The following is a 13,183-nucleotide window of genomic DNA, read 5'->3' on the forward strand; positions in this document are numbered from 1 at the left end:
TTTTCTTTTATACAAACAACAAAGAAATGTTAATAAATTGCTTCCAATAATAGTTATTCAAATATACCATTATCGTTTTTTAACATCTTGTTAAAAGGTTACAACTTTTCTCAAAGAATTATGACATTTCATTACTAGTTCGTTATAGGTAACTTTTCATTAAAGGTCATGACTCAAGATTAATTTTTTTAATTAAATTAAATTAAATTATAGGTTGGAATATGCATGCATACTCGTGGGTCTCTCCAAGACAAGTGAGTGGAGAGGATACTTGTCCTGAAATTCCGTACCAGTAAACGAGTCAACACTCCTGATCTCTTCCGGTCTTGGGGTTTTCGACTGACACGTGCATGTAGTGACAAACCACGTGCAAAAGGATTTTTTATAATACTACGGATTTTCCCAAATTTGAATGCAAAATTCAACGTGGATAAAGTTTGAATCTATTCCTATGTCAAGAATAGAAAATTACAAACCAAACACGCTAAAGTGTCGCATTCATATCTTGTTTTTTAGTATCCATATGTTTATTATAATGTAAGTAAAAATCATCATGCTTTATATTTAGGCCATGTGTAGTCATAAAGCCCTTTTAGGGGCGTTATGCGACACGTGTCGTGCCACGTCACCCCGGGGCTTTATGGGGCGTTATGCAATTTGAGGCCGTAGTCATAAAGCCCCTACCCATCATTACCTATTTAATAATTTTAAGTTTTATTAATTAATATAAAAAAACTCTTCTTATTTTTGATTGGCCAAATGATTAACCAAACAACAAATAACGCCGCGAAAAATCTGGCGCCCTCCCCCATTTTTTGAAACATAGCGCCCAGGGGGGCGGTGTTCTTGGCGCCATAGCGGCGCTATGGCTCTTTCTCGCGCCCCATTACACATAACCTTATAGGATAGAGGTGAATTTGGAGTTTTTTTTTTTTTGAAAACTTCCTATAAACAATAAAATATTAAGATAAATAGAATTATATCAAATGGGATGTGAGTGCTTTAGGTTGGATAGACCGACCGGTTTTTATCAATTTGACGATATGTTGACATATATGGATTTTATTTTCTTCTCAAAACTTCAGTTTGTATTATTATTGTAAAGATAATTAGTTACGTACTTCAAAAATTATAACATAAATAATAATGTTAAATGACCTGTTTGGTTTACATAGCCGAGTCCAACTCTAAACCCGAATAACCCGTCAAAAAGTGAACTATTTAGATCTTCAACCAGCCAACCCAATCGACTTTCTTTAATGTCTACTGTAGGTTTGGTCGATTTTTATTGTTTGTTAAATCCTCTTACTTTATTGTCAAAGAAATAACTTACCAAGACTTCGTTGTTAAATCCTCTTGCTTTATCGTCAAAAGAAATACCTTACCATGTTAAATCCTCTTGCTTTATTTTCAAAGAAATAACTTACCAAGTCTTCATTGATTCGGATGTCTTAACTTATGTTATATACAGGACCATCCCTAAGAACTCTCAAAAAAATTTACACCATGGAGGACATAAAAAAACTGGCCCTAAAATTATAGTCAAGAGAAATGAATTAAAAAAAAAAAAGATCTTAATGTTGGAGTTAAGACTTAAACTTTAAACCTCTACATCATTTTGAGATAGTTTTTTCTACTCTACTATCAACATTTTTCTGTTTAATAAATGTATGCAATACTAAATATATAATTTACTATATATATAAAAGCTTATAAATTAAAACCTTTTAGATCCTTTGAAAATTTGAGCCTCAGACGACGACACGGGTTGACCGGCCCAATAGCCGGTCCTGGTTATATAATCAACAAACTTTAAAAATATAGAAAAAGAAATAGTTTACTCAATACATCGATTATTTTAAAAGTTGTTTCTTTTAACCATTTGCCATTTCAATTTTGTTATAATTAAGCTACATGTTACCGGCAACCACATAATATAAGTTTTTATGCCCATAAATATAGATGATCCATTATAAGTTTATAATAACCCTAACAATTATGGTTAATAACTATTTATAAAGAAAACTATAACATCTGTAAAAATAAAGTGTGTACATAAATACTTTTTTTATAATTATTAAATTTATTATAATATAACCCAAAGTATTGTGTATATATTTATATTTATATTTATATAGTAATAAAATAAGGGTGTGAGTTTGTCTATCTGTACAGTTAAAATGATACTGGTTGACCACAGACAAAGCCGGAAGTCGGTGGTCGGTACGCCGGTGGTGGGTCCTCACTGCCTCCCCAGCCACCACGCATGACTTTTACTGTAGCTGCTAAACGACACCGTCTACTTTGTCTTTTTTAACACCAACAATAAAAACATGTGGTTAATTTATACAAGAGAAATTCCATTTGATTGGTTATCCATTTTTGACTTTGGCCCCTCTAGTTTCAGTATATGGCATTTTGGACTTTATTTAGGGGTTGTTTGGTAGCCTCTTAATGACCATTCAGATGCTACATTTTAATGATTTAAAATCTCTGAATGAATAAGAGGTAACCTCAAGTCTGAATGGTTAAAAGGTAACCTCTGAATGGTAAATCATCACATGTCACATTCTTCTACCTTCTCATTGGTAAAATTCTTAATGGTTCCATTAAGAGATAGCTTCTTAATGTGTTGCTTATGTAGGTTGCCTTTCCTTTTTGGTGGAAGTTTGAATTGTGTTTCTCAATGTTACTTTTGTATACTTTTTGATAAAGTCAGATCGAGTTGACTTTACAGTCTCAGGACTTGATGTGTGTAGATTAACCGAGCTTCCAGCTGCTAGTTATTCGTGCAACTGCTTCCAGCTTGTTGCTTCCAACTCTGCTAAGTGGGAGCTTCTAGACACTCACATCATCACACACAATGGGTAAGTCACCCGTACCGATATCTATGCAATCATATAAAATAAAATGTCCCTTTCCAATAGATTTGTACGTAATTCTTCAGGATTCAAAGATTGATGCAATCACCCATCTACCTTATCATAGCAATATTTATTATATCTTTTTTAGCTACATGTGGTTTTATTTCTACAAACAAGGCACCATAAATCCTTACACATTACCTTTGACCATACAAGATTACAAGCTAGTGGTAGTTTAGACTTTTGAATGGTAGAAGAGACACTTTGAACCAAAGGGCATTTGCTTTAACGGTACATAACAGTTGAATAAGACGTCTTTTTAAATTTGTAAAAGTTCAATTCTTTTGATTGTCAAAAATAAAAGGTCTAATTTAGAAGTAAAGTTTGAGAGTATAAATTATGGTAAAAAGGAGAATGTTAATAAGGGTGTGTTTGGTGTTGCGTTTTCAAAATAGATTTTGCGTTTTTAAAACTGCATTTTGAAAAAGCATGTAGGTACATGCTTCTCCAAAACTGCGTTTTGGAGGCAGATAATCACTTTTTCATCCAAACACTTTTTTAGATTATTTATGTTTTACAAACGCAATAATCAAATAATCATTTCAAAACGTAATCCCAAACACCCTCTAAATGTGGCATGGCATGTAACAATTGTAATGAAACTGAACTGCAATTTATTTTTACAGTAATATAAGAAATGATATGTTTTTTTAAAACAATGAACTACATGTATAAGGTTACCACACTTCCCAAATCAGACAACCCTATATTGCCCCACTCCGGCTAAAATATGTTGTCTTAACGGGGCCCATGCTGATTTCAGGGTTTGATTTTTTTGGCGTTTCCCTGGGAAACCATACCTTCGGCTGCCAATTGACAGTCGTAGTGCCACCACAAGAGCAGAACTCTTTGGCATAACACGCGGTGGGACGAAAACCCGGCTAGGCTCGAGAATCAAATTGACAACCTTACACAAGGGCTAGCTCAAATCCTTTGTTGCCAATATCCACCCCAAAATGACACAAGTAGAAATCGAACTTGGATCTCTATTAAAAAACCCAAATCTCCCTCTACTAGGCCACAACTGTAATTAGAAATGATATGTACATTCCCATATATTATTCAAGATCATTGCATTTAATTTGGTCAGCATATATGGTCTCCATGTGGGTATGAGATCAAGTAATGCAATAATGTCAAAATCATACTCTATTTTGCAATTCAATATTTGGTAAAGGTGCATTAAAAAGTTTCAATACTAGTTTCAAAAATGTCATGTTCATTAGACACTATATCCTAGTTTAGTTTAAATTTCAAAGATTATTGTTAAAATAACCTGACAATTAGTCTTCATTGTTGAGGTGTAACCGTAGCACTGGATCATGTTTAACCCATCAAGAGGCATCCATTAGACCGGGGGACTTTGATGCCACTACCTCATAAAACAATCTTGAAGGTCAAGTTACTAACGAGAAATGGTCAATATTTTATTAAACTGTGATCTTTAATCCTAGGAAGTAGAAGGTGATAGGCACACATGCACACACATATGTATATTCTACAAATGTTAACAGGGGAAATTGATACAAAACCTCTTTATACCCATATGACCACAACACCTCTTAAAGCAATTGAGTGTAAGTGCTTTCTTAATTCTTACCTATACGACACTGAAATGACAACATTAAATGACAACATTTTTTTCACATTCACATAATCATAAGTACTCTAGTGTGAAAGTAATAGGCCATTTATTTTAACGAGCCCATGGTTTTATAACCTAGTGTCATTGTTGGAGTGGGATAAGGCTTTGAAACCAATAAGGGAGGTTATTACATGGTTTCCTCAAGGGAGGTTATTCTCGTATTTATTAGGCTTCCTCCTTAATTGGTGTACAGCCGTACATGCATTATGCCTAGTGAAGATGAATATGATCGAGTGATTTTACTGATGACACGATGATACTTCAGTAGTACGTTAGTGATCTAAATTTACAGTTGAAAACAAAAATTATTTTAACAAGAAGCACAAAATTTGATATACACATTCCCAATATATCATTCAATATCAATGCATTTATTTGGTCAACAAATATGGCCTCCATGTGGTCATGAGATCATCTAATGTAATAATGTCAAAATCAAACACCTTTTTGCAATTCAAAAATTGGTAAAGGTGCATCAAAATTGTTTTATTACCAACTAGATTAGAACCCTGTGTATTACATGGGTTGAATAAATATAACTTTATATACTAAGTAATAAAATAGTTACATCTTTTAAAAACACGTGTATTGCACGATTTAAATAAACACATGTCTTACACGAATAATGTAATCCGTTAACACATTTAGTCATCAAGATGTGTTTTCTAACAAAATGAACTTTGAGGTACTATTTACTTATTGTAACATCTCACTTTATTTTTTATTTGTGTATTACATGGTTTATAACATTTTACTTTGTTTTTTTATTTACTATTAGGTTAGAAACTTACGTATTACTTGATGTTGGATAATCAGCAGAAAAAAAAGAAATATTTTAATAAAAAATATTAAATACACAAGAGATAAGTTGGATATTATGATGTAATATTATTATTTCATTGTAGTGTAAAACCATAATGCGATCCTTTATTAAAGGTAGGATTCTAATTATACTACATGTATAAAAAATATATATGTTCTACATCATATATTGAATAAATCCTTTTAACAAAATAGTTGATTAAAATAAATATTTTTATTTTAATATGTGATTATCAGTTATTGTTGTCCTTATCATCAAATATAAAAACAATTAAAGCTACCAATTAAATAAAATCTTTATCTTTATAAATATTTTAGTTAATTACATAGTTAGTCCCTGTGGTTTACACAAAATAACATACTTAGGTACTAATAGTTTAAAATCACATTCTATGATATTAACTTTTTCATTTTGTAACGTTTGGAGGTATTAACGTTATTTGTAGGTTTAAAATCACATTCTATTAGTATCTAAGTATATTATTTTGTGCAAACCAAAGGGACTATGTTAATACCCTAGAAGTTAGTACATCCAAACGTTACAAAATGAAAAGTTAATACCCTAAAAGGTGATTTTAAACTATTAGTACCTAAGTATGTTATTTTATGCAAACCACATGGACTAACTATGTAATTAACTCTAAATATTTAAAACGCTAATATATTTTTTTAGATTTTAATAATTAATATATGATTATAATATTAATATATTATTATCAGTTATCTTTATTTTTATCATTAAATCTCTTCTATAAATTTTAAATTTAATATTATCAATAATTAACTTTTCATAATAAATATTTAAAAAAAATAATTAAGAATGCCTCATAGAGCGTCATGTGTCCCTAACATGGTTTCTTTTATTATATAGTATAGATTCAAAAGATTATAGTTTTGATAAGAGCTTAAATTATATCAAATTCGATTTTAACGGGGTTCGAATCCTTAATTATAAGAGTAACATTTTAACTTCAATGACTCAAAAGATGATGGGTTTATTAGACAATATTATGTTAATTAAATTGTAAGATCTTTTGATCTGACAACTCGTTTTTATTGTTGTGGTGTACCCGGAGCACTGACATCAAAAGAAATTCGTTAGAATGAGACTTTGAGGCCAAAGCCTCAGTCTTAGACATCAAAAGAAATCCGTTAGAACCAATAGGGGTGGTGATCCATTAGTGAAAGTAAAACTTTTAAACGCCTTGAGAGGGGGAGGTCTTAAGTTTAAGTCCCACAGATGACGAGTAAGAAATTTGCCGTTCAAAAATAAAACAAAGAAATCCGTTATAAATCAGTTTCTAACGGTCAACCCACTAACGAGAAAAGTTCAATATTCTTTATTGAGTTCCCAAATTAATTTAGCATATTATTACACCGTAATCTTTAATCATAAGTAGTCAAAGGGCTAGGTCAGCTCAAAGACCATAAAAAAATAACCTCACATTCAATATCTAAAAAACCCAATTGGAGCAATAGTGATTTTCTATTGGGTAAAATGGACGTCAGGGGAATAGTGCCAGGCAGCTCTTCTCTATTAGCCCAACAAATTTACAATTTTATCCCCCTTTAAATTTACGATTTTACCAAGAGTTCAAAATTATGTTTTTGCCCCCACTTAAAAATAAATTTACGCTTTTACTCCCAGCTAAAAAATTCAATTTTGCCCCCGGTTAAAAATTATGACTTTGCCTCGTTTCAATTTACAGTTTTGCCATTAGTTTTTTCACTTATAATTACGATTTTGCCATCGGTTCAAAGTTATGTTTTCACCCCCATTTAAAAATAAATTAACGCTTTTGCTCCCTGCTAAAAATTCCAATTTACCCTCGGTTCAAAATTACGATTTTGCCTCGTATAAATTTATAGTTTTGCCATTATTTTTTTTTCTCACAGCCAAGTTGCGATTTTGCCCTCAACTTAAATTTACATTTTCTCCATCGTTTTTGTTTGTTTTCCTGGTGAAACTACAATTTTGCCCCCAATGTAAAATTACAGTCATGTCGGCAGATTCCTGGCACTCCCCCATTGGTCTACTAAATTTACGATTTTATCCCTGAATTAAATTATGATTTCGCCCTCAGTTAAAAGTTACGTTTTCCAATCGTTTTAGTTTTTTAGCAAAAGTAGAAAACATTTTTTTAATTGGTTGACTTCATTTAATTTTTTTCCATGTCAAGGAGCCGCCTAACACTCGCTCATTAGTCCTGAAAAATTACAGTTTTGCCCTGATCCGAAAAATATCGTTTTAGTTTTTTTTTCTAGCAAAATTATAGTAGTGTTTTTTTAATTGATTGAGAATTATTTGGCTATTGCCCCGTAACGCGGGCGGGGCATCAACTAGTTTGATACAATCAAGGCATAACAATTTTATAATGTAATGCTATTCAACAAATATTAGGGTTTGAAAGTGTCTTCTTAGAATCTCACACACTATTGACACTTCTCCAAGGATTCCTTCCCTCTTTTCCGATCATCACAAACTCCCTCAACGTTCTTTCTCCACTCTCCATTTATCTCTAGGTCTGCTAAACTAGGCCTCTCTATCTCCAATTTTATTTCTACTTATGGGACTTTGATAGGATTATGATTACTAACAATTGAAATTGAAATCGAAATCGAAAGAAGTAACATAAACTGAGACTGAATTGATACGAAGATAGATCCAATTGGATCTTACAGACTCGATAACTAACACCGAAGTGTTCCCAGGGCTACGCCCTCTCTCTAAGCCAAGCTAGAGCCTAACAAACTTACGTATTTTCTTACCCCCTTCCCCAAGTAATTACTGACTCATACTTATACTATATTATTTGCACTTACCCCCTCCTAAAATAGACAATTGACATTTAGACTAGAAACTAGAACATGATTCCTATCATTACTTCCCCCTTCAAAAAGTCTTGTACTCGAGACTTTGATCAGAAACGTGTCCCGGAATGCCAATAAGGGCCTCATCCGATGAGTCTTCTGGCGGTAGAGGCTGCCCATGCATGGCCATAAGTGCCACGTAGTCGAAAACGTCAATCGCATTCCATTGAAAAGACGGTGAGACAATGAATCATTTCCCCTGTCAAATGGAACTTTTCCCTTCTCATGCAATTTCAAAACAGAAAAAATCAAGCCTACAACCATTTTCTACCCCACACCACGACCCAGATCAACATAATCCAGATCTACAACTATTTTCAGTCCCACATGTGACCCATCACAGGTTCAGAGCCCAATTTCCAGTGTACAATATCATATATAGCCCAATTAGCCCTAGTCGACATCAAACTTCCCTAACCAGACGACTTATCTTCAGAACCGGAGATGAGCACAGGCAATTGAGCCACAGGAGACGAAGATACATAATAAGAGCTAATCGATCACATATTAACAGCGCCAAACATATCGGATTGTGAAGTATTGATCGGAATTTTGTCAGATTTAGATCTGACGGAAGCAAGTGGCGTACTTGGAGTAGGCAATTTAGAATCATAACCTAGAGAGCGTGAATCTGTATGACCTTTCGACATCAATTGTCCACAACCACTCAAGCGTTCTTCAGATCTGGAAACTATCGTCTCCAGTTGAGCTAATACTGATCCAGATCTAAAACTAGATCCAAACGACTCTTCTTCCCTTTTCTTCTCATGTTGTGTAAATTCAGCTGACTCAACATGTTCTTCTTCCACCGATTTCAACGTTGATTTGATTTCCGCAACATCGGATTGTAATTGTTGAATCTGCTGGTTGTGAACATCCAATCTAGACTAGATGTCGGATTCACCATTGTCTCAGCAGTTCAATGGCAGGTCGAGCAGACTGAAATCAAATTGGATCTGAGATCCGAATGTGACACAGATCTAGAAATTGAAATTAGAAGGAGAGCAGAGGTGAGGCAAGTCGGACCAATGATAGGATTATGATTACTAACAATTGAAATCGAAATCGAAAGAAGTAACATAAACTGAGACTAAATTGATACAAAGATGGATCCAATTGGATCTTATAGACTCGATAACTAACACCGGAGTGTTCCTATGAGACTAAATTGATACAAAGATGGATCCAATTGGATCTTATAGACTCGATAACTAACACCGGAGTGTTCCTATCAGACTTCATGTGCACCTAGGTGCCTTTGTGCCTTCAAGGAGTGCGCCTTTGACTACTATGCTTTAATAATGTCCTTCTCATAAGGTTTTCAACTCACTATAGGCACTATTCTGGCTTTATCAACCTATATGATGCAATAATGGAGCAAATTTATGTGGTCTTAAACATTACTCAACCCTTTGTGTTTAGGAACTAAACCTATAGTCAAAGAAAGATATGGCAATACTTAAAAAAGGGAGGAAAAGGGCAAAAGATAATACCTAATAATCCAAAGTCTCTAATGGGAAAGCAAAGAAAATGTAAATGTGGCATCCCCTGTTGATGTAAATGGGAGTTATATATCCTTCCAGCATGAAAGTGGGTCCCAATCACCTTTGACTGGACCTCACTCCATTCAATAACTAGGGTTAAGCCTCAAGTTAATGCTCACACACGTGTGGAGAAGGATATAAGTACCCTGGACACATATAAGTTTGAAACTATTTCAAAGAGTGCTTAATCCATATTCTATAATATAATTGCATATATTATAAGCGAAAAAAAGGTAGGAAAACATGCCTGTTAGCTTAGAACCGTTGGATGTTGGTGTACAGTGTTGTGTGCCTTTTTCAACAAACCCACGAAATCCATGCAAGACTCAGTCATCTACATGATTTCCTTCTTTATTGCAATTACTATATTTTATTCTTTATATTATTTGTCATTTAGTTAAATTAGTGGGTTAGTGGTACCTCCATCATGCACATGCACGTACTGTTAGTTATTTATCTTTATTCCACTTTGTTTTGTAAGCCTATAAATAGGCAAAGTATGTTTAGTGTTTGGATATGAATGAAAAATATTGATCTAAGTTGCTCTCTAATTTCTATCCGGTTTCCGTCTTGTTTCTTTGGCCAATCGATTATCGGTTGGAACCACATCAAGTGGTATCAGAGCTGTCGTGATCCCCCCGGACCATGGTTGCTCATGCTCTCTCCGAAGCCGAGTTTTATCAATGGATGAGTGAATCCCTTGTAAAGCTCGAATCTCAGTTGCAAACCCTCTTCAACGAGTTCCGATCGTTCCGAACCATGTGGGAAGCCCAAACCCCTACACCTCCACCACCCATTTCCACCACCGCACAGCCTGTCCCGTTACCCGCGACGACCACCGTGAAACCAAACCCAAAATCCACCATCTTCGGCCAACTTACAACCGTTTCCGATGCCGTGCCGCCGCCAAAACAATCGCCATTAGCTAATCCGCTTGCCCCGACCCTGGCCCCAACATCGTCACGTGAACCATCCCAGCCATTTCCCGACTCTAACAAATTGCTCCAAGCCATCAACAAACCGGCTTTGTTGGAGGCTATTAACAAAGCAAATTTTGGGTTAGAAATGGAAGACTTGGAAGTCGATTTGCTTGTACACCCCTGCAGTAAGGAAAATGAATATTATTTGTATGATTCAAAATACAACACTTTTCACCATATGGGAAGTGCAGATGTTGCTTATGGGTGTTATGCAAGTATTGCAGAAAAAATAAATCTTGTGCCCTTGGAAATGGATGAAAAAGATAAAGCGGAAGGTGCCACAAACGGAAGGCGCGAGTGGCGCCCACCATGGCGACCGGTTGAGACTGCACCAAATGCAATCGGACGAATCGAATGGCGACCACCGTGGCGAATTGTTTCCGTTCTTGAGGACAAGAACGTTTTCAACCGGGCGGGATTGTTGTGTGCCTTTTTCAACAAACCCACGAAATCCATGCAAGACTCAGTCATCTACATGATTTCCTTCTTTATTGCAATTACTATATTTTATTGTTTATATTATTTGTCATTTAGTTAAATTAGTGGGTTAGTGGTACCTCCATCATGCACATGCACGTACTGTTAGTTATTTATCTTTATTCCACTTTGTTTTGTAAGCCTATAAATACGCAAAGTATGTTTAGTGTTTGGATATGAATGAAAAATATTGATCTAAGTTGCTCTCTAATTTCTATCCGGTTTCCGTCTTGTTTCTTTGGCCAATCGATTATCGGTTGGAACCACATCATACAGATCCCATACCATTTCAGATGTCCAATTTCTCTTGAGCTTATGAGAGATCCGGTTATTGTAAACACCGGTCAGACCTACGACCGGTCTAGCATCGAGTCATGGGTGGCGACTGGTAACACCACATGCCCGGTCACACGTCTTCCTCTAACCGACTTCACTTTTATACCTAACCACACACTCCGACGGCTCATTCAGGACTGGTGTGTGGCGAACCGCTCGTACGGCGTTGAACGGATTCCGACGCCAAAACAACCGGCGGATCCGGTGACGGTCCGGTTGTTACTCAGCCAGGCTGCCTCCGAGTCTAACACTAGGCATGCCAGGCTCTCCGCGTTACGGCGTCTGCGTGGATTGGCACGTGACTCGGAGCATAACCGTTCGGTGATCTCAACGCATAACGCACGTGACGTCCTCATTGGCATATTGTTCTCTGAATCGAAAGCTAACTCACTGGAGTTGAATCTGGAGGCGTTAACGATTCTATCTTCCTTTTCGCTTTCTGAATCGGAGTGTGCTATGGTTACCTTAGATCCAGATCGGATTTCCTATATTATTTCTCTCTTATCGCATTCTTCGATTGAAGTTAGGATTAATTCGGCGGCGTTGCTTGAAAACATCATCGCCGGAACGAGATTGCCGGAAAACAGAGCAGAAATCAGCAATCGCGATGAGGTTTTCGAACGTGTAATCGAAATTCTGAACTATCCGCTAACTTATCCGCGAGCGATGAAAGTCGGAATCAAGGCGTTATTCGCGTTATGTTTGGTGAAGCAACACCGTCATAAGGCGGTGGATGCCGGAGCGGTGGAGGCGATAATCAATCGGCTGCCGGATTTCGAGAAATGCGACGCCGAGAGAGCGCTGGCGACGGTGGAGCTGTTATGCCGAATACCTGAAGGATGTGCTGCGTTTGCGTCTCACGCGCTTACCGTACCTCTGTTAGTAAAAATAATTCTGAAAATATCCAATCGAGCTACGGAGTACGCTGCCGGAGCACTGCTATCGCTGTGCACGGCGGCGGAGCGGTTACAGCGGGAGGCGGTGGCGACCGGATTGTTGACGCAGTTGTTGTTGCTTGTACAGAGTGATTGTACGGAACGTGCAAAGAGAAAAGCGCAAATGCTGTTGAAATTGCTCCGGGATTCGTGGCCGGAAAAGTGTGCCGGAAATTCGGATGGTTTTGCGTGCTGCGACGTCGTTCGGTTTTGAATCTTTTTTGTTTGTTTGTGGATGAAACAAAAATAAGTTTTTTTTTAAAAAAATGAAAGAAAATTAAGGTTCTAGAAGGTGGTGGGGTATATAAAAGATTTGAGGGAGAATTTGTATGCAAGAAATTTTGTTGGTAATGGAAAACTTGAAGGTTAGTTTTGCAATTTGCACTTTTCTGTTTATAGAAGTTATTCACTTAATTGGAATATGTTAATTGTATGGTCGTTTTCATGTAGTTGAAACTGAACCGAAAGGACCTTTATTTGTGCTCAATTCACCGAGCCGAAAATCGAACGAGCATTGTCCGAGCATTAATTTTTTGAGCGAGTGTCGAGCAAGCGACGAGCAATTTTGTTAGCCACATTGTATCCTGTTTGAATTTGCAGAGAATTATAATGAAAATGTTGGGTTTCAAGTTTTATGTCTTAAAAAGCT

At 36.0% G+C, this 13,183-nt stretch overlaps 1 protein-coding gene across 1 annotated transcript; it reads left to right on the forward strand.

Annotated features, from left to right (window-relative positions):
* Window positions 1-10,002: 10,002 nt before the first annotated feature.
* LOC110938241 (U-box domain-containing protein 26) lies at window positions 10,003-13,163 on the forward strand. Its single transcript, XM_022180698.2, has 2 exons — window positions 10,003-10,083; window positions 11,535-13,163. The coding sequence occupies exons 1-2, from the start codon at window positions 10,050-10,052 to the stop codon at window positions 12,746-12,748; spliced, it is 1,248 nt and encodes a 415-aa protein (XP_022036390.2). The 5' UTR covers window positions 10,003-10,049; the 3' UTR covers window positions 12,749-13,163.
* The last annotated feature ends 20 nt before the right edge of the window (window positions 13,164-13,183 follow it).

This window comes from Helianthus annuus, chromosome 4 (assembly GCF_002127325.2).
Source record: "Helianthus annuus cultivar XRQ/B chromosome 4, HanXRQr2.0-SUNRISE, whole genome shotgun sequence".
NCBI lineage: Eukaryota > Viridiplantae > Streptophyta > Magnoliopsida > Asterales > Asteraceae > Helianthus > Helianthus annuus.

Bases quoted from the DNA above. Each gene is read 5' to 3' on its own strand.
- LOC110938241 (XM_022180698.2), top strand. From the start codon at position 10,050: ATGCCTGTTAGCTTAGAACCGTTGGATGTTGGTG. The intron at 10,084-11,534 runs TACAGTGTTGTG...GGAACCACATCA, and splicing joins AGAACCGTTGGATGTTGGTG to TACAGATCCCATACCATTTC.